Source organism: Chenopodium album, chromosome 7 (genome assembly GCF_948465745.1).
Source record: "Chenopodium album chromosome 7, dcCheAlbu1.1, whole genome shotgun sequence".
Taxonomy (NCBI): Eukaryota; Viridiplantae; Streptophyta; class Magnoliopsida; order Caryophyllales; family Amaranthaceae; genus Chenopodium; species Chenopodium album.
Window position 1 is genome coordinate 74,608,906 of NC_137840.1, and position 20,957 is coordinate 74,629,862.

At 33.8% G+C, this 20,957-nt stretch overlaps 2 protein-coding genes and 1 long non-coding RNA gene across 3 annotated transcripts; 1 reads left to right on the top strand and 2 right to left on the bottom strand.

The window, feature by feature from the left end:
* Window positions 1-1,027: 1,027 nt before the first annotated feature.
* On the top strand, window positions 1,028-6,626 carry LOC145638561 (transcription factor EGL1-like). Its single transcript, XM_081689543.1, has 8 exons — window positions 1,028-1,532; window positions 2,573-2,827; window positions 3,324-3,420; window positions 4,329-4,385; window positions 4,500-4,652; window positions 4,704-5,126; window positions 5,659-6,060; window positions 6,217-6,626. The coding sequence occupies exons 1-8, from the start codon at window positions 1,411-1,413 to the stop codon at window positions 6,286-6,288; spliced, it is 1,581 nt and encodes a 526-aa protein (XP_081545669.1). The 5' UTR covers window positions 1,028-1,410; the 3' UTR covers window positions 6,289-6,626.
* LOC145638562 (uncharacterized) lies at window positions 4,044-13,752 on the bottom strand. Its single transcript, XR_014114670.1, has 4 exons — window positions 13,495-13,752; window positions 12,618-12,695; window positions 4,666-4,828; window positions 4,044-4,087 (listed from the first exon to the last, which is right to left on the bottom strand). It is a non-coding gene; the product is annotated as an uncharacterized LOC145638562 (long non-coding RNA).
* Window positions 9,122-10,766, bottom strand: LOC145638559 (gibberellin 20-oxidase-like protein). The gene is made up of 2 exons (XM_081689541.1): window positions 10,254-10,766; window positions 9,122-10,114 (listed from the first exon to the last, which is right to left on the bottom strand). The coding sequence occupies exons 1-2, from the start codon at window positions 10,607-10,609 to the stop codon at window positions 9,511-9,513; spliced, it is 960 nt and encodes a 319-aa protein (XP_081545667.1). The 5' UTR covers window positions 10,610-10,766; the 3' UTR covers window positions 9,122-9,510.
* Window positions 13,753-20,957: the final 7,205 nt, after the last annotated feature.

Here is a 20,957-nt window from a genome sequence, read left to right on the forward strand (position 1 = left end):
TAATTTTTTACATTTAGAGTTATAAATGGTGAAGGATGTGTATGATATAAATATATAATCTAAACAAAACATCAAAAAGAAGGGAAGTGAAAAGTAATGGATGGAGTATAACTGTATAAGGTTATCATTCACCTTAAATTTTAAATTCAGTATAGTCCCAATTTTCCTCAACTTCAATTTTTCTTTCTATGATAAGAAAATCAGTTTCTAACCATAAATAATCACTACCTGTTTTAGGGCCTGTTCACATTTACTTAATTTCAGTTCAGTTCAGTTTAGCCCCAATTAGTTCAGTTCAATTCCTAATTTCCCTCTCTCATAAAATATTTATTTCAGCTCAGCTCAGTTTAGTTCCGCTCCAATCAGTTCAATTTAGTTCAGTTCAGCTCCAATCAGTTCAGTTCAGTTCAGCTCAGTTCAGTAAATGTGAACAGACCCTTAAATTATTTGTAACGATTAAACATATTCTATGCACTCTTTCACAAAAAATTACAATACTATGTAGTTTGATATGTAAACATAGTGATAGTGTCATATGCTCTTACCATCTCATTCATGTAAAAGTTTGTACGAGCTATGAAAATAGCCTGTGTCATGCGTGCTCTAATGTTATTTATCATATCTATTGTGCTAACCATCCGATATACGAATGATTCAGTTTGAAAGAAATATGAATATACCATGTTAATAATGAAGTATTATTTATGATTGTAGGCTGCAATGGACAAAAGCTATGGAAAGAGAAGATGATCAACAGAATAAAGCGTTATTCCATGAGGTATGCTATCAGTCTGAGTGTTGTTTGCAAACATTGGCTCGATATTGTGAGCGTAGAAACACCTGGTGAACCACCATGGATTACAGTCAAATCGTCTTTGGATTATGTGTTAGAGATATTGGAAAATATATATTAGTTGCTTGAATTTGTCGGGCAATGAAGATTCAATGGAGATCGGACCTATCCATGTCACCGTGACAACGTGTTTCTTTGAATATATACATTTTTAACTACGGAGTACATTCATAAAGTCAATTACACACATAAGGAGCAAAGGCAAACAACATAAGCAGAGTATGAAAGGCGTATCGATCTCTTGATACTTATCAGTGTTCACATGGTGTCTAGCTCCTTTGACTTTAAAAAGTCAGCTTCATAACCATCCAAATAAACAACATAACTCGTTTCAACTACACATCTTCTTTTTCCTGCAACATATGAAATATGGAAAAGTTAATTTCTTCACACAATCTAAGTTAGAATTCTATAAATATATGCATGCTACTCTTCAAAAACCTTCTTGAGTATTCCCACGTACTCGTTCAAACTTTTAACTTAGTTTTTTATCACCTGAATTTGCAGCTACTACTTCTCTCTTTGCAGATATATACAAGGCCATAAAATATACGAAGATGATCATCGAAGATCAAGAAATACAGACAGAAATTTTGACAAAACAGCAGCTAGCTCTTGCAGTTAGAAGCTCACAATGGAGCTATGCAGTCTTCTGGTCCTTGTCAACTGCAGAGCAAGGGTACATCTTCTCACCCCCCTTTGTTTTGTTCATTACCTCGTTATGATGTGTTTCACAGGCCTTATTATCAGGGCTGTGTTGTGCTGGTGAGCAGCGACACCAAGTAGTCCGATATATAATCATCACACTCTAATCCTTAGGACAGAATTTCAGTTAAACAACTAAAACTTGGATCATCTAGCTATAGATAAATCGTTGGGTTGTTCGTCAGCTTGTTCCATAAAAGGCCTATCACAGTAAATAAAAATTTTGATCAGCTTGATTGTTGCATTGTGAAATTGTGCATGATAAAACTTTATATTCTACTATGCTGTAAAACGTATGTATGCATGTCCCATATTTAAGTATCAAAAACCATTTTTAGTAAGTTTTTTCCTCTCTACTTGACAAAAAAAGACATCAAATCTACCCATCTACTCATATTTTTTCTTTTTTTCCTGTCCTTATTCTCTGTATAATACTTTGTGTATAACTTAGCTGTGGGATAGAAGAGAAGGTATACTAGCTAGAACTGGTATACATTTGACTTCCACCAAATAACTAACCTAACCAATAGGAAAGCAACCTATCTATTGAGTTAGCAATAACAAAACTTTGCTTCACTATTATTCGATCGGAGACAAGAAAATAACTCTTAATAAGTTTAAGCAGGCTTATTAGTTGTCTGATGCAAAGACCCCCTGAAATATACAAAAATGATAAAAGAAAAAGGGCTTGGAAGTTTGGTTAGGGAGATAAGATGTGCTGAATAAATATTTGAGATGAAAAACAATTGAAGAAGTGGAATATAAGAAACTACTGTTATTTCAAAACCAGATTGTTCAATGGATGAACATACACCAACTGTTTATTATCGCGTTGGCAGAGATGATAAGTCCAGTCATGTACTAGTAGGGTGGAGCTGTCAGCTGTGGAGGGACGAGGGAGTAAAAGATTTTATACATAGTAGTCCTTTATTTTTATCTCAGCCCTATACACTTTCTTGATAAACTTGATTTATCTTAACAATTGCCGCGTGGAATTAAAAATAATCTTTGCAGGGTACTGGAATGGGGTGAAGGGTACTACAATGGACACATAAAGACGAGAAAATCAGTTCACAACAAGGATGTTGACAACCACAAACTAGGTTTAGAGAGAAGTGAGCAATTGAGAAAGCTTTATGAGGCTCTTTTAGAGGGAGAATCCGAGCAAGGAACTAAGAAACTCTCACTGGCACTATCTCTGGAGGACCTCTCTGATCTCGAGTGGTATTACTTGGTTTCCATGTCCTTCACTTTTAAAGTTGGCCAAAGGTACAGGACCAATCTTCTCCATCTTGTTTGTCTCGAATGTTATGAATTTTACCTTGCTAAATTATATAACAATCCTCTCAATCTTGCTAGTCATTATTTCTATCTCAGCCTTAAGTAGTTGGTTCTGACTTGTACTATGAAACAATATGTAACCAAATCAGAAAACACCTTCCCCCTCATTCCAATCCCAAAAATCTAATCCATGTCAATTATTACCCAAAGTCTGACTGCCTGAACCATATAGTTTTGTTCGGAAACTCCTATGACAACCAGGTGTACCTAGTATGGTAGTACCTAAAGGACGGTACACCAGTGCACTCCACAAGCATATTCCTAGGGGCTTTGGTGTATATAATAGACAACGAGCCTGTTGATAGATGTTACTCCAGGATAAAACAACTCTAATAGACGAATCAACCTTAAGTGTGTAATAATTCTCTCTACATATAGTATATTAATTAAACTCACAACTGTTATATTTCAAACAATTGGCCAGTTTGCCAGGAAGAGCATTGGCAACCGGGCAACATATCTGGCTATATGACACTCAATCTGCTGATAGCAAACTGTTTACTCGCTCTTTGCTGGCAAAGGTTAGAATTGGGGGCATTTAGAATCTGTTTCATACGCATATATTATAATTAAGAAAAAATTATACCAAACTACTTGCTAATTTCTTTTACTCATTTCCTTTCGGTCTTTCTCCTACCACAACAAATCTGGGTTTGTAAAGAGCGCATCTATCCAGGTATGATCAATTCTCCTATCTCCTATGATACTAAGTTTCAGTCTTTTTGTTCTTGTGGATTATTCTATCCAGATTATTCTAGTACTGTACTTAATACTCAAATATGATATGACACTATAGTTCAAACTAGATGCAAAAACATGTAGCTCCTAAGTTATATAGTTGACACCAGCCTCACAATATGCACCATTCACAAGTTTGAGTGTGTAATCTCTTGCATATTACCAAATATCAGCACACTTGAATTTTGACCAGAGAAAAATAATGCAGTACTAATCTGTAACTTTAACAGGAAACTGCACCTTCATATTCGAGGGTCAGAAACAATTTTACCCCACATTGTGTAGTTCAGTCATTAGCAGCATAGCTCAATCACACCTAAAGCAATTCTGCATCAAAACTAAAAATATTAAGACTTAAATGCAAACAAAAAATTTATCGGATAAGATAAGATATGTAATTCCACACCTTAAGATCAGCAGTGATTAGTTGTCCATGCCATTCTCTGAGAGCTGTGTACAGAAATCAATTTTCATTCAAAGCTGAGAAACAAGCAAATACAAATTATACCACCAGATAATATTTATTACAACTATGGTAAATCATTGTATATTTTAGTTTCATTCGACATGCTTCTATATTTCCAACACTATGCAGCAAAAAGTGTCAAGTGGTTAAAAAATTAGGCCCTTTAGCATTAGCCTAAGAATAACTTGAGTGACTGAATGCCTTGCTTCTGTTATTTGCTTGCAGACAGTAGTTTGTTTTCCACACAAGGGGGGTGTGATAGAGCTAGGTGTAACAGATTTGGTAAGCGCTATACTCATAATGCAGAGCCACTAATCACCTAAGTTCACATATTGAACTTTGTCACCATAATAATACATTTTGAAATGATTTCTTCATTATTGCTTTTCATTCAAGGTACTAGAGGACATAAGTTTCATTCAACACATAAAAACTGCCTTAGTACAACCAGAGCCTGATTGCTCCCCCAAAGCTTCATCAGTTTCACAAAAGGAAGATTCTGACAAGGACCATGTAATTGCTAATATTAACGAGAATGAGGATGAGATGGTGGATATATTACCGTTCTCAAGCCTTCATAACTCTGCCGAACAAATAAAGTTTGACGAAGATATTGAAAATGGATTATATCAAAGTGTCCTAGAAGAATTCATAGGTTCTCCAGGTGATTGCTCAAATGACTCCAGCCACCATGCAGAGGAATCTTTCTACAGCTGCACATCCACCTTCATGCCATGGAAGAAAGAATTAACAGCCGATAATTTCAGAATGCAAGAATCACAGAATATTCTGAAAAAGGTCTTATTCAGAGTACCTTTGATAAAAACAAATAGGAGTAACTCAGGCAGAGTAAAGGAAGATGAAATGCAAGACTATCCTATGAGTCCACAGACTTATGATGTATATAAGCTGGATTTTGCTTTACAGGAAACCACAGCTAATTTACTGCTCTCCGAATTGGAGGAGAAAAAAGACAATCCACTGTATATGGTACAAGAGTCAATGATTCCTTCCATCACCGAGGTACTTCATCTCTATTTGTATCTTTATTTCACTACTTTGTCAACAAACATCAGAACTAGCAGGAATACTTTTAACCAAATAAATAGCTATGAATTAGTTTAGTTTATCTATTTATTCATAAAGAATCTTTCACTTAGCATCCTTTGGACCATTCCTTATCTTCAGTTTTTCAACTAACCATATATTGGTTACATTTTGTTAACAGCCTACATACAGTCCCCATTTTCCTATTATATAACACAATGAATGACAAAATGCCCCTTCATTTCAATTTTACAAGAATGAGCCATGTTTAACAAAGGACCATCTCATCACTTATTAATAGAATAGTAACATAAGGTGGTAGATGCAAAACAGAATGTAATAGGTTGTCAAATGAAAGACCATAGTAAAGGATTTTTCACAAAACAAAGACTGCAAGTGTGGTGAATTGGAAAGAGTAAAAAGGAAGAGTTAGTTTTAGGAAAAACATAAAAATTTGCAATTATGTTTACTTGTCAGCAAATTGATCCCGGCACTGATGACATTTCAGAGGGATGAAGCATTTATTCTAACTGATGCGACAAAATACTTGGCTGGAGTTGAAGAGCTAGAAACTAGCATAGATTTGGAAGGAACAGGAACAGCAAAAGACTTAGATATGCTAGAGCAGAATCAACAGGCATATGACATTTATAGCAAGAGTATGGCTTCTGAGATCAATGAAATTGACCCAAATTCAAATAAGGCTATTCAAACAGAAATTCTGCAGCCATTAGACATTGACATAGAGGTAAGCATAGAAGAGCTTGAGGTTCTAATCACAATGAAATGCCCATGGAGGGAATGCTTATTGATTCGTATTATGGAAGTACTAAGCAATCTTAACTTGGAGACTCACTCAGTTCAATCATCAACTCTTAATGGTATTCTCTCCGTGTTCCTTAAATCCAAGGTTTGAGTCTACCACTGAATCTTAGCAAATCTATTGATGGATATCTTTTCATTTATAATCATCAGTCTAGACATATCCTGAAATGAGGTCGGTAATATCATGAATGCTGATTTTTTTCTTTTTTTTTCTTTTTTTTTTTTTTTAACTTAATTTCAGTTTCAGAAGGCAGCATTTGCATCAGAAGGGATGATCAAAGAAGCTCTTAGTAGAACTATCGGAACGTGTTGAGATGTAAAATCGATTCTATCAGTGTAATGCTACTCAGTCTTCAAACTCCAATTCACACCAAATTACTTGTGCCAACCCTTAGATACTTGCCTACTACACAAGCCTTGAACACTTTAAATTCAGTAAATAATTAAATGAGGACATCTAGAGTCCGGACTGTTTCTGATGCTGGTCTAAGATGTGGAAATAAATCAGCAGCTTCTGTATATTATTACAAAAATAAAAATATAAAAAATAAATAAAATAAAAACAAACTTGAAACTGAATGACTATCTTCCTATCTTTTTATCTAAACTATGTACACCAAGTAGCTAGTTACTTTGTGCTCCAGATATGTAGATTCTAGTAAACTAAGTTGCTTAATCTGATAGTCGAACTAGCAATTGAAGGCAAAGAAAAGGAAAAAGTAGCACATGCACAAGGCTTGAAATTAATAAAGCAGAGGGAGACAAGCAGCTGCTTTTAAGGCCAAATTGGTTAAAAACTCATGCTTAATGAAGCAGCAAGTAATTAGTCAGGCTTCGTGCAAGAATTTCAGGTGCAAACTCACTCAAGTCAAACTTCTTTTCTACCTCGAATAGTAACAGTTTATATAGGACATCTATGTAAGATAGTGAATGTAATATCAGTCCCGACAAGTAAGAGGTCTTTTATCAACATCATAAACTTATATAGTCTGCTTCTCCTTAAATCATCAAATATCAAATGCTGCAGCCAATCTATGTCTCCAAATAACCAAAGAATAGATTCATGAATTCAGATATGTTACTCTCCTAAGACAACTCAACTGAGCTGTACGCCTATTAGCTACTAGCCTATGACCTACTATTAATACACATGAAACTGAGTACATATTCCAACAATAGCAACAGACGTCTACATATTTTTATAGAACAAAGAAACAGAATTTGTACACATCAAATTATAAGCTAGTAGAAGCAGCTATTAGAAATTTTTTGATGATAACTACTTACTCTTTTTAAAGCAGTAAACAAACTATAATTTAATTTTCAACAAAGTTGAAAGACATTATAAGGGATTCTTTTAATATTAATGACAATCATATATATCAATCATAAATCTGTTACTAGTAATGAAAGTGACTATTTTCTATTAGTATTCCCTAAATCATATATGTGCCTCAAATTCTTGAACACAGCCACACAAGGAAATCAAATGTTTTACCAAGATGCCCTGTTTTTAATTTATGAAAATAAAAGATCAATCAACTTCTGTTTTATAAAAGTTCTAAAGGAAAAAACCAATTTAAGCACATCGAACCCTTTGATTTAATCATCTCACATCTTAATCAGACACAATAATAACTTAAGGGGCTAATGGGTGACGTAGACTTGAGTGATTCTGATTAAATTTCAAGTCAAGAAGTCAAAGGACACAATGGCTACATATATGATAAAACTTAGCACAGTGAATCAAGCAAGGATAAAGAAATTTAAATTGGCCTTAAGTTTACTCAAGCAACAATCTTATATGGTTTTCAAGAAAGCGAAAGAAGGCATAGGAGATATATTCAAATCAATAAGATAAGTAATTTCCCAGCTGTATCCTGTATGTCTAAGGAATTTAAAAGGGGATCTATTGCTTCTTTGACTAATGCTCCAACTATAGTTTTTTCTTAAACTTTATGGCTTAGCTTCAATCATGCATATATTTAACTAATAGTACCAATAAACAAAATAGTCGACTACATCATTACATGTAAATCAATTCTAGAAGCAGCAACGACTGTTCAAAGGTGTAAGCATCTTGATTCGAAGAAGCTCCTATATAGCAGTAGGAAAACATGGATTGTCCTTACATGCCAACTGTAATAAGCAACTGAGGTAATACCAAATCTACTAGTTGTGAGGCTAAGTGAACCTTAATTGTTTATTATCACATGTATTGGTGTGGTAGCAAGTTCAGTGCACACTTCACTTAGACAATATAAACTCTCTGTCACTAGGAGTTCACACAAGACAACCTATTTCTTAAACTATGCTCCTCAAATTTAGGGTCAAATCTACAGTGACTGTCTAGCCTAAATAGGCCTTTTGGTCAAACATAACTTGGTTTAAATATTTAAACATACTCCTAGCTTAGAGCATGAGACCCTTGGTAAGACTTTTTAACATACTCTTGCAGAAGAGAAAACCAACTAGGTGACTGCATCTTTCGATCTTTTCCCGGAAATTTTCATCATTGTTTAAGTTACATTTGATACTTGTTCCGTCTCTCTTAAGTAGGCCACATTTGGTTTGAGGCAACTTCATAGAGATGGGGTTAAGATACCATGATTATTATAATTTTTTGAGATATACAATCAAAGGTTGACTTTTATGTATTTTTTTTTATCTCAGAACAAAAATAAAGCACTTAAATTCATCATAGAATATTGTAATATAACAGGTAGATTGAACTGACCTAAATAAAAGATTTATCATGAAAAAAATGAAATCAACTATGAAGGAAATGAGCTAACGCCGCCTTAATACATTAATTTATTACAAATCCAGCCTGGGAAGTAACATAGCTCTCAGCCTCTCAAAGGAATAAAACAAAAATTGATCCACAGTAGTCTACTCGAAAGTGAATTCATACAAATATTAAAGACAAGTTTTTTCTTTGGCACATGGAATAGTAATGTTTCAAACGGGAGCAATATGAGCATCTAATATTATATTCCCAGGTCATTAATCAATGGAAACTATCATCCTATAGGGGAGCAATTAGACATGTTCATAATTCAGCAGGTAAAAATGAAACAACTTGCTCATTTTTCATTATTCATGTCCTTTTTGTGTGACTTGCAGCCACGGCTGAAACGCTAGATGTTGATGTAAGCATACAAGTAAGACCATAATTAATAACTAACATTTGCACAAGAATATTGGGCACAAAAACCAAACATTACTTGTATAATTCATAATGGAAGGAGCAACAACACATAAGTATTCCCACAACAACAAGCAACAAAGTCAAAGCCCTCCAAGTCGCCTATAAACTAAACCTTACATCGTTGTGATCTGTCTTTCTCTTGAATAACAGAAAAAAAAACAGTTGGATAATTATTAGCAAGCAATCATGAACCGCAGTTAGGATCACACTATATTAAACAGCAGGAACCAATTAACAGTCATAATACAGTTGACAATCGTACATTGGAGGCAATATTTTCTTTCTGATCTTAGAAAGAATGGTCTCTGGAGTATTCATGATAATTTACATCCCAACTCCAGTCCCTGCAAAATCTCTAACCGTATTCCCCACTTTTTCATACCTCTCTTTATCATCAAATTCTCTAAAACGGATATAGTCCAAGCAAACAAATGGCTTGAAAATCCTGTTATTACCTTCTCCCACAACCTCCTCAGGTGCAAAGATCAGCTTCTCATCTTCAAAAGTCCAAAAGAAAGCCAAGGACAAACGATTTCTAGGTTTTCTTAACATGACTCGATGCTCAGATGACCTTAGACTTCCATTGCTCCAAGCTTCCATCATATCACCTAAATTCACCACAAGACTACCCTTGCAAGGTTCAACATCCATCCACTTTCCCTCCTTTGATCTTACCTGAAGACTGCTTACATCGTCAGGATACAGGATTGTCATACAGCACATGTCTGTGTGCTTTCCAAGCCCTTCTACTTCTTCATGAGATGGTCCTGGGGGACTGTAGTTTATAATCCTTAGATAGCCATAACATTTCCCAAATTCAGTTTCATAGAATTTTTTCTCAAAACCATCTCCCAAGCTCATCAATATGACCTCTAGAATCCTCTTGGATAATTCTGTCATTTTGAACCCATACTCTTGCACCACCTCACTGTCAAAGAAAACTTATGTACATGTGATAACACTACAACTAAATTGGATGAAATATGAAATCTACAACATCCCATCCTAGTAAACTAAAAAAAAGAAAGGAATGATAAAGAAATGATGAGGCTGCACACAGTGTTTACCTGAATTCATTACTCTTCTGGCCAAAAAGAACTTTACCAGAACATTCAGCAGAGGAAAAGAAATCTGGACCTAAAACTCGAAGACCCTCATAGAAAGGAGAGGCTATAAATTGAGGAGTATAACTCTTAACAGACGACGAAGGACCAAGCTTGAGTTTTGTCTCAGAGGGAAGGCTGTAAATTTGTCTCGAAAATGAGGATAACTTGCTGTAAAGTTCTTCAGATATTCCATGATTAATGATATGAAAGAAGCCCCATTCTTTGCAGGCTTCCAAAAGAGAGGACAAAGAAGATGGATTTGGTTCCTTTGAGAGGTCCAAGATTGAAAGCTTTAGAGAGCTAGGAGATTGAGACATTCTATTCTAGAAAAAGACAAAAAGGTTTGGCTGCCAACTAATCCTGTACACTAAGATACAGTTGGAAGGTTAGATTACAAGGCAGAGAGAATGTCTATATCTTATATATAACCTTTTTAGGATCAGCAGCAGTGATTATTTCCTACGCACATATGAGTTTCTTGATGGTTAGAATTCTATATATGCAGCACCGTATTATTAGTAGAAAATGACTACTAGGACTAGGCCATTATATCATAATCTGTAGCAACTTGAATAAAAAGTCTTCTCACTTACTTTCATCTAGGCATTTGGGTGTATTGAATGTTTGACTACATAAAGAAAAGTTTTCCATCCAAACGGTTTAAGTAATTAAAAAGTTTTTGCAACTTGCTAGTTAAGCAATTGAATAGCAATGCCTGCATCAGCTTTGTCTTATTGGGAAGGTTATAGGTAATTATGTTAGAAATGGAATAAGGTTCTTGATAAATAGGAGATAGCAAGATTATATCAAGAGGTTCGTAAATAATTTTTTTTTGGCTTCATAAGTTCATAAGTAAAATTCACCTTTCAGGAAAATACAGGCTCAGCTAGTGGACAGGTCAGATTTCATCCTATCACATCAGATTTTTCCAAAGTGTATGCAGACATTATGACCTCAGCTAGGCTTGAGAGAAACATACTACAGTTGAAAAGAAACCTAGGAGATCCTCATGCATACAATATACTAAAGGTTCATTTAGAACAAGGTATTTAAATTAAGCCATAGCTCAAAGGTAAGATAAGTAAATATTGACAGGATATGAGGTAACTCTTATCAGTGGTCTTTCTGCAGACAGGTAAGATAAGTAAATGTAAAACGGGGCGAATTTGACTGTTGTCTTAGATACACATATGGTATCATCAAATCTGGTTAAAGATATGACATGAGAGTAGGATAATTCAAGAAAGACCAAGGATGAAGCAAAAGTCTGAAAAGTATCATGTATAATCTTCAAATCTGCCCCCATATACAAACCTTAATCCAGTTGTCTCAAGGTTCCACAAAGGACAATATGGCATTTTCTTCCCTTCAATTGAACATTTCTAATGCCGGCACTAAAGAACTCAGTCAAGCCATGGAAAAAGACATTGATCTGCTAGAATAATCTAACTGAACTACCTCGAATCCCACTGAACAGAACAATGTTCCCACTCGTATCAGATTGGTATAAAGAATATCTCTGTATGTAATATTCTACAGTACTTGGCTAGAGTAGTCATAGATTTCGGATAAATTATAAAATTGAAAAAAGATCAGTCATACACCTTATCAGATCTGTTTCTTTTCACTCCACCTCAATTCATATTCTGTTTCACAACTTCAACCCACTCTGTCTATACTTTTCTATTCTATGATAAATTAAATGAGCATTACACCCGATATTAATACAAATCAATAGAAGATAACTAAATTAAGAAGCATGAAAATCTGATTACTATAGCTACCCATAAACTGCAGCAGCACATTATCAAATCGTTGGGGATTCTCATGGATTTGTCATACTTAGGCCAACAGGAGGCAGGTTATGTCCCTTGTTAGCCCCCTGGCAGTATTTTTCCTCAACCAACAAGCACAATCCAGTCAATTCTTTAGACTACAAATTGGTAAGTGAAAAACATATAGGAGCCATCTATAAATCCTAAAATCAACAATCATATAAATTAAAATCCATGTGAATGCAACGCCTCTTAAACATCCTACACTATGCATGCGAAAGGAATAGCTCAATGCACAAATCTCACCTTATATCATCCATCTTATCATGCAGAGATTAAGTAGTCAACTCAAGGCTCAATTAGCATCTCCAATTCACAGAGGCACATAATCCAGCAAACTAAACAATCTACCACGACTACTGTAGCACATATGTCCAATACTTCAATCATTGGAAGAATTTTAACTCAACTTCCATATCTATCATGACTATATTATGATATTCAGTAATAATAATAATTTCATAGAGATAAGAGCAGAGACACTACTGACCATATCATTATTCCATCACGATCAAGCAATTGTCCAAGCCGCCAAGTCCCATCCCATGATTCTATTTACTGCAACAATCTGAAGATAAATGAATTGCAATTGGGTCAATGGTAATCAACAATGGTACACAAAGAGCAATGTCATAAAAATTGTCGTGAACACATCCTTGTTAGCATTTAACATAGAAATTGTTATCAATAGTTTGTCCTAGCAATCCATATCAGTCATTCCAATTACAATTTATGGCTTTGTCGCAAACAAAACACGTTTTATAACCAACACCTAATGAAACTATGTCACAGGACTGTTCCTTTATCTTAAGTACCCATGTCAAATACTCGACACGAGTATTGAAAATTGAACATTTCAACTTAGGCCAAAACATGTGAACATTTGGAAAAATGGTTGTGGTTGATTCTCACACTTGGATATATACCCATGTCAGACATAAATAGCCAAGTCGTAAACTTTAAAGACTTAGCAAAGCATGATCCAAAATTACCCATATTAGGTCTAACATACCCAAAATCCACTCAACTCAAGTGAACATAAAATATGCATAAACCACCAAATTTGCTAATATTGTCTTCACAAGCAGATTAAAAAAAACAACCCCAGAAAAATTTTCCCCATAACACAATAATTTTATCATAAATCAATACAAACTCAGCAAAAATCACCAAAAAAACAAAAATGAAGCTGGAGAATTTTCATCATCAACATAAAAAGTTCAAAGGACTTTTTTTATTGAAAGTTTCAACATCAATATTCAACTAGGAAAAAAAATAACAGCTAATTGTTTTGACAAGCTCACTAAGATAATTTTAGAAGTCATTGTGACACCAAATTCAATGGCATTCGTGCAAATCACGATTACCTTACAAAAAACCCAGAAGAATTAAAGCCAATCCCACTTCAAATTTCTTCATTTTACGCCATTAATCAAACAAATGCTTCGTCAAATTTTCTTCATTTTCGCCATTAATCTAACAAACGTTTCGTCAATTTTCTTCATACTTCTGCAGAATACAGAATACAGTACTGTAGTTAGTTGAATGTCACACCAAAATCAGCTTCCTAAATTGGGCCCAGATCGCTTAAAGTCTATCACAGTCACTCTCTATATTTGGGCTAGTATTCGGTGAGGTCTTCCAAAGGGATGTTAGTTATGTATGAGTAAATGCATAACGAGGGGCATGGGGGTCATTTTACGTAAATGCATTTTTGGTTTTAGCGTAGTACTACTGGGTGATCAATTGTATCACTGGATGATTAAATGGTATCATTGAACATTTCAGTGGTACTATTTATGTATGTAGTGGTATTATATATTCATTCAGTGGTACTCACTACGTGTAGAAATAGTATCACTACGTGTAGAAATAGTATCACTACGGTAGAAATAGTATCACTACATAGTCAATGGTACTATCTAAGCTTTCAACGGTACATTTAAAAAATGGCCCCACTTCCCCGTCTCTCTCCTCCTTTCTCTTACCCCATGTTCTTTTTAATGGCCTTGTTTGGTAGTAAGCTTATTGGGGGTATATTAGCTTATTTGACTAACTTTAGCTGATTGACTAGTCAAACAAGCTAATACAAGTGTTTGGTAATAAGCTTATTGAAAGAGCTTATTCCACTAAATAAGCTCTTTTTGAAAAAGCTCATTTTAGGAGCTTTTTCAATTAGCTTATTCATTAATTATTGTGAAATGACATTTATAACCTCATTTAATTTAAAATCCTATCTAAACTACCTACCTCACAATTAGCTTATTGGTCATTTCACATACTCAATCACCTTTAAGCTATCAGCTATTTACCAAACACTTTTATATAATCAGTTAATACAATAAGTTAATCAAATCAGTTAATAAAATCAGCTAGTCAAAATCAGCTAACTCAATCAGCTTCAGCTTTCAGCTTTCTCCCAAACAGGGCCAATATTTTAGTATTTGTTATGCATTTGCAAATGCATAACTAACCTCCCTCACTACTTTCTCAGTATTCGGTCCAGTTCTCTTTTCCTAAACCTTACTACGAAGTAAATTTATTATTTTTCTCATTTTTTTCTGTCAAAATGGAAGACTAAATCATTAATCTCATAAATTATTGATACAAAATAATGATAAAAAAAAGGTAATTTATTATTTTTCTCATTTTTTCTGTAAATGAACCATGATAAACATCTTGACAATTTTAATTTCTTGGCAAAAAAAAAAAAACTCGACAAAATTCCAAAATTGAAGGATATTATTATCCACCATTTTTAAGCAATTTTGGAGGTTTCATGACCCTGTATCGATAAGTCTTGAAATATAAGAGGATGCATCTCGGAATCATATAACGATGTTTGAAGCCATATATGATCATTAAATCTTGTCGTAAACGTCCTAGGTAGGCTTGAGTTTATGAAATCGGAGCAAGTTGTTAACGGGTAAATTAACCGTTTAAAGGCAAATTGGATGGTTCCACTAACCCAATTGGACTCTCGGAAGATATTAGGGACCATGGTAAACATCTCGGTAATTTTTACTTTTGGGCCAAAAAAACTCGAAAATTTCTAAAATTAAAGGCTTATCCACGCTTCTTGAGCAATTTTGGAAGTTTTGGGACTTGGTGTCGAAAAGTCTTGAGATACTAGGGGATACATCTCGAGGTCATATAATGTCGTTTGGAACCATATATGATCATTAAATATTGTCATAAACGTCCTAGGCAGGCTTGAGTTTATGAAATCGGTGCAATTTGATAACGGGTTAATTGATCGTTTCAAGAAAAATTGAATGATTCTACCCACACAATTAGACTCTCGAGGGGTATTAGAGACCATGGTAAACATCTCGGCAATTTTATTTTCGAGCCAAAAAAAAAAAAAACTCGAAAAATTCCAAAATTGAAGACTATTATCCACTTTTTTTAGCAATTTTGGAGGTTTCGGGACTCGAAGTCGAAAACCCTTGAGATATTATGGAATACATCTCGGGATCATATAATGTCGTTTGAAACCATATATGATCATTAAATGTAGTCATAAACGTCCTAGGTAGGCTTGAGTTTATGAAAGCGGTGCAAGTTGTTAACGGGTAAATTAACTGTTTAAAGACAAATTGGATGGTTATACCCACCCAATTGGACTCCCGGAGGATATTAGGGACCATGGTAAACATCTTGGTAACTTTTATTTTTGAGCCAAAAAAACTCAAATTCCAAAATTGAAGGCTATTATCCACGTTTTTTGAGCAATTTTGGAAGTTTCGGGATCCGGTATCGAAAAACTTTGAGATACTAGGGGATACATCTCGAGGTCATATAATGTCGTTTGGAACCATATATGATCATTAAATGTTGTCATAAACGTATCCTAGGCAGGCTTGAGTTTATGAAATCGGTGCAAGTTGATAACGGGTAAATTGATCGTTTCAAGGAAAATTGAATGATTCTACCCACACAAGGGTATTAGAGACCATGGTAAACATCTCAACAATTTTATTTTCGAGCCAAAAAAACTCGAAAAATTCCAAAATCTAAGGCTTATTATCCACGTTTTTAAGCAATTTTGGAGGTTTCGGGACTCGAAGTCGAAAACCCTTGAGATACTAGGGAATACATCTCGGGATCATATAATGTCGTTTGAAACCATATATGTTCATTAAATCTTGTCATAAATGTCTTAGGTAGGCTTGAGTTTATGAAATCGGTGCAAGTTGTTAACGGGTAAATTGACCGTTTAAAGGCAAATTGGATGGTTCTACCAACCCAACTGGACTCCCGGAAGATATTAGGGACCATGGCAAACATCTCGGTAATTTTTATTTTTGGGCTAATAAAACTAAAAAATTTCTTAAATTGAAGGCTATTATCCACGCTTCTTGAGCAATTTTTGGAAGTTTCGGGACCCGGTATCGAAATGTCTTGAGATAAAAGGGGATACATCTCGAGGTCATATAATGCCGTTTGAAACCATATATGATCATTAAATGTTGTCATAAATGTCCTAGGCAGGCCTGGGTTTATGAAATCGATGCAAGTTGATAACGGGTTAATTGATCGTTTCAAGGAAAATTGAATGATTCTACCCACACAATTGGACTCTAGGAGGGTATAAGAGACCATGGTAAACATCTCATCAATTTTATTTTCGAGCCAAAAGAAACTCGAAAAATTCCAAAATTGAAGGCTATTATCCACGTTTTTAAAGCAATTTTGGAGGTTTCGGGACTCGAAGTCGAAAACCCTTGTGATACTAGGGTGTACATCTCGGGATCATATAATGTCGTTTGAAACCGTAAATGATCATTAAATGTTGTCATAAATGTCCTAGGTAGGCTAGTTTATGAAATCGGTGCAATTTGTTAACGGGTAAATTGACCGTTTAAAGGCAAATTGGATGGTTCTACCCACCCAATTGGACTCCCGGAGGATATTAGGGACCATGGTAAACTTCTCGGTAATTTTTATTTTTGGGCTATAAAAACTTGAAAAATTCCAAAATTGAAGGCTATTATCCACACTTCTTAAGCAATTTTGGATGTTTCGGGACCCGGTGTCGAAAAGTCTTGAGATATCAGGGGATACATCTCGAGGTCATATAATGCCTTTTGGAACCATATATGATCGTTAAAGGTTGTCATAAACCTCCTAGATAGGCTTGAGTTTATGAAATCGGTGCAAGTTATTAACGGGTAAATTGACCGTTCAAAGGCATATTGGATGGTTTTACCCACCCAAATGGATTCCTAGGTAGACTTTTTTAGAAACGCCTTTATAAACCAACTTGTGTGATTCCAAGTGCAACATCATTGATAGTTATATTTTAGTTGAATGCAATGAATCAATTTAATTGACAAAAACACAATAATAAATAAAAGATATATGAACTTACACCACAAATTGCATTTTTCACCAATTTCATATCATAAAAATTCACCATTAGATCAAATCGGATTATTTGGGTAAAAATGACCCCCCTAAACCTCTAAAGAGCATGTTTTTGACACATAAATGGAAAGAATTTTTTTAAAACGTTAGATTTAACGGTTTTGGTGGTGAAATCTTTTTTTTTTTTTTTTTATGGGTGGTATTTTAAAAAAAAATTATTTTGAGTGGTGATTTGGGGATTTTTACCCCCGCCGCGTGGACCCATGAGAGTGTGACACGTGTCACTCTGTAAGGGGTCCAAATGGACTCTACTGGACTTGACACGTGGCATACGGATATTAATCAGGGAATGACGGCCTTCGGGGCCCAATTCCCGAGGAAGCTGCAAAACGGCGCAACCCAACAAACCTAGGTCATTCTGACCTAGGTAAGGGCACATTTACCAATGACCCTATAAATAGGGGGATTTATCCCACTTTGGGGACACATTCAATTATTACAACATAGTCAATTCTCTCACACCTGAGAAAAACACCTGATCTCGGAATCCGAGAAGATCTTCACTTTCCGCACCTTTTCACTTTCTCCGTACACATTCTAACTTGATCATCGAAGGCAGAACTCCACCTAACCGGAGTCTCCGTTGTTTTGCAGGTACAGGCGCTCGAAATCCAGTCTTGGTGACGTAACTCTCCCGAGGGACACAAAAAACCCCGAAAGCAGTGGTAATATCAAAAAGTGGGTTATTTATGCATGGTAAAATACAAAATTTCCTACATATAATTGATACTAGAGGAAACCCATGCGATACACGGTTTGTTTATATTTTTTCAAACAAAATATTTTACTAAATATATATTTATCTTATAAACTTTGTGATATTCGCTTGTTTACTACTTGAATTTTTTATTATAAAATGAATTATTAATTTTGTTTTTCATATTTAGATAAAAATTCCTAATATAAAAAAGATAATATTTTATTTCATAAAGTTTTATATGTGACTGGTCACACCGTATGACAAGAATTACTCGGTTGGTCAAGAGTTACTTAATCGATCAGGGGTTACTCGGTCAGTGTTTTGGTATGTCTCAGCCGGCCACACGATATGGCCTGCCACATAGAAAACACGCTGATTTTATTTTTATAATTAATATAAATTTAGATCTAAAAAAATTGATATTCTTAATTTTTTTTTTTTTTTACTAATTCTCTATTAGTTTTTTTTAATTAAATTAAATATATTATAAATGGATCTTATTTTAAAGAAATTTTTAAAACGAATTTTATAGTATATTGATAATAAAACTTTATACAACACTAGTTTTGTGCCCCGTGCGATGCCCGGGTTGTCTATTGAATTGTAAGATAAATTTTTAATCTATATATCAAATTTTAAAATACATCATTGGTACAAATTAATTAGGAATTGGATGTGCTTTTGTGTCGATTTGCTATCTAATAGGCATGTAATGGCTAATAATAATGTTGGTGAAAATGTTCGATTTAATACACTAAAAAAATAGCAAAAATAAATTAAATGAAATAAATGTTCAAAGCCCGTTGAGTTAATCCGAACCTAAAACTTTGGGCAAGAGTTGAACATTTCTTGACTCATAACCTGAAGTGACCCAATTCGAGATGACTCGTGACCCGACCCTAATTGATGGTTCTACATAGTAATACAATTCTATTAAATTGTGAAATACTCATATTATTTTAGCCGATTAGTATACATTATAAATGGATGTGTTATCCTTTGAACTATATTAGAATTATAATCTAATAATTTTTTTGAATAAAATTATAATTCAATTTGTACATCTGAAATATTGGTATTTTATCGAAAATAAAACTTAACAATTTTATCCTAAAATTCTATCCTAATAGAATTCTATACTAACTTTTTTATCTTATAATGAAAAGTTTATTTAAGTATATCCTACGTGGCACGACACTTGGCGAAAAGTTGGAACGCCAAGTGTCGCTACCTTGTGACCTGGCTAAAAGTTTAGCTTTATATATTAGTTATATGATTTTTATCTTAAAAAAATATCAAAAATTCACTTACTTAGTATCATATGTGTCACAATTATATTTATTTTTTGGCCTAAATGGCACGACACTTGGCGAAAAACTAAAATGCCAAGTGTCGTTGTCTTATGGTTTGGCTGCAAGACCGACTTTATATTTTAGTGATATAATATGATATTATATTTGGCATATGGAAATGATATTTAAAAAAATAGAAGAGTAAAAGGAAAATTGATACCAATTAGTATTAGGTACTACTGGAGTACTATTCTCATGGTACTCCAACATATTAAATGAAATAACACATCTTTAAAACAAAATAACATAAAAAGCTGTGAGAGTATATAAATCAATATAAACCTAAAATAAGCAAAATTTCAATTTCATTTCTCTCTCCCCACCTTTTCTCTCTCTAATTTCCCAACCCACCATTTTAGCATCATCAAATCTTTCATTCTTTTCAACAAAAACCAAAAAATTTCTTTTGATTATTATTTTAACCACTCAAACAAGCACAAAATTACTCAATCAAAGCTGAAAATCAATTTCACTACATAAAAAATGGTTTATAGTTATGAAAAATATAAAGAAACGACAATTATGAACAAGAATGAGCAAAACAAAGTAAGTATATTTAATTTGTTTTGTTTTTAGTTTAATTAATTGAAAATGATACTGCTAATTTGAACTAAAATATGTTAATTTGATTTGATTCAATCGAATCGTTATTTTTGAATTTGCCAAAATGTTGTGTTATTTTAAGAAAACTTTATGTTATTTTACTAATTAAATACTATGTAGTTCTACTAAAACATTATGTTATTTTACGCAAATCTTGTGTTGTTGTTTGCTAAAATAACCTTATGTTACTTTGCTAAAACATTGTGTTACTTTACGTAAACCATGTGTTATTTTGATAAATTCTAGTGTTATTTTGTGGAAACCTCAGCCCGTGTTATTTTACTATAAACTTATGTTATTTCACACGAACCTTGTATTATTTCAGTGAAATCATTTATTATTTTGCTAACAGATTATTGTGTTATCTTACTTGAACTTTTTGTTATTTTGCTTCAACTTTTTGTTATTTTCAAATGTATGTTATTCTTACAGAACAATACGTTAATATCCCTCTCCGAAAAAATTCGCTCACTTTATTTTTTTTACGTAAAATTTCTTCTGAAAATTCTCATAAATTTGTCCGATTCTTTTTCTCTTCTTTAAATAAAATCATCTTCATTCAAATTGTTGTTCAAATTTTATCAGATTCTCACAAATATAAAACACTTAATTGATTTTTAGGGTTTTAATTTTTCTATTTTTTGAAACAAAGGGTTTTAATTTTTCTGATTTTGGTAATTTGAGCAATTAGCTCTTCAATTCAACAAAATTTCTTAATAATAGAGTGATTATTTGAAATTTTTTG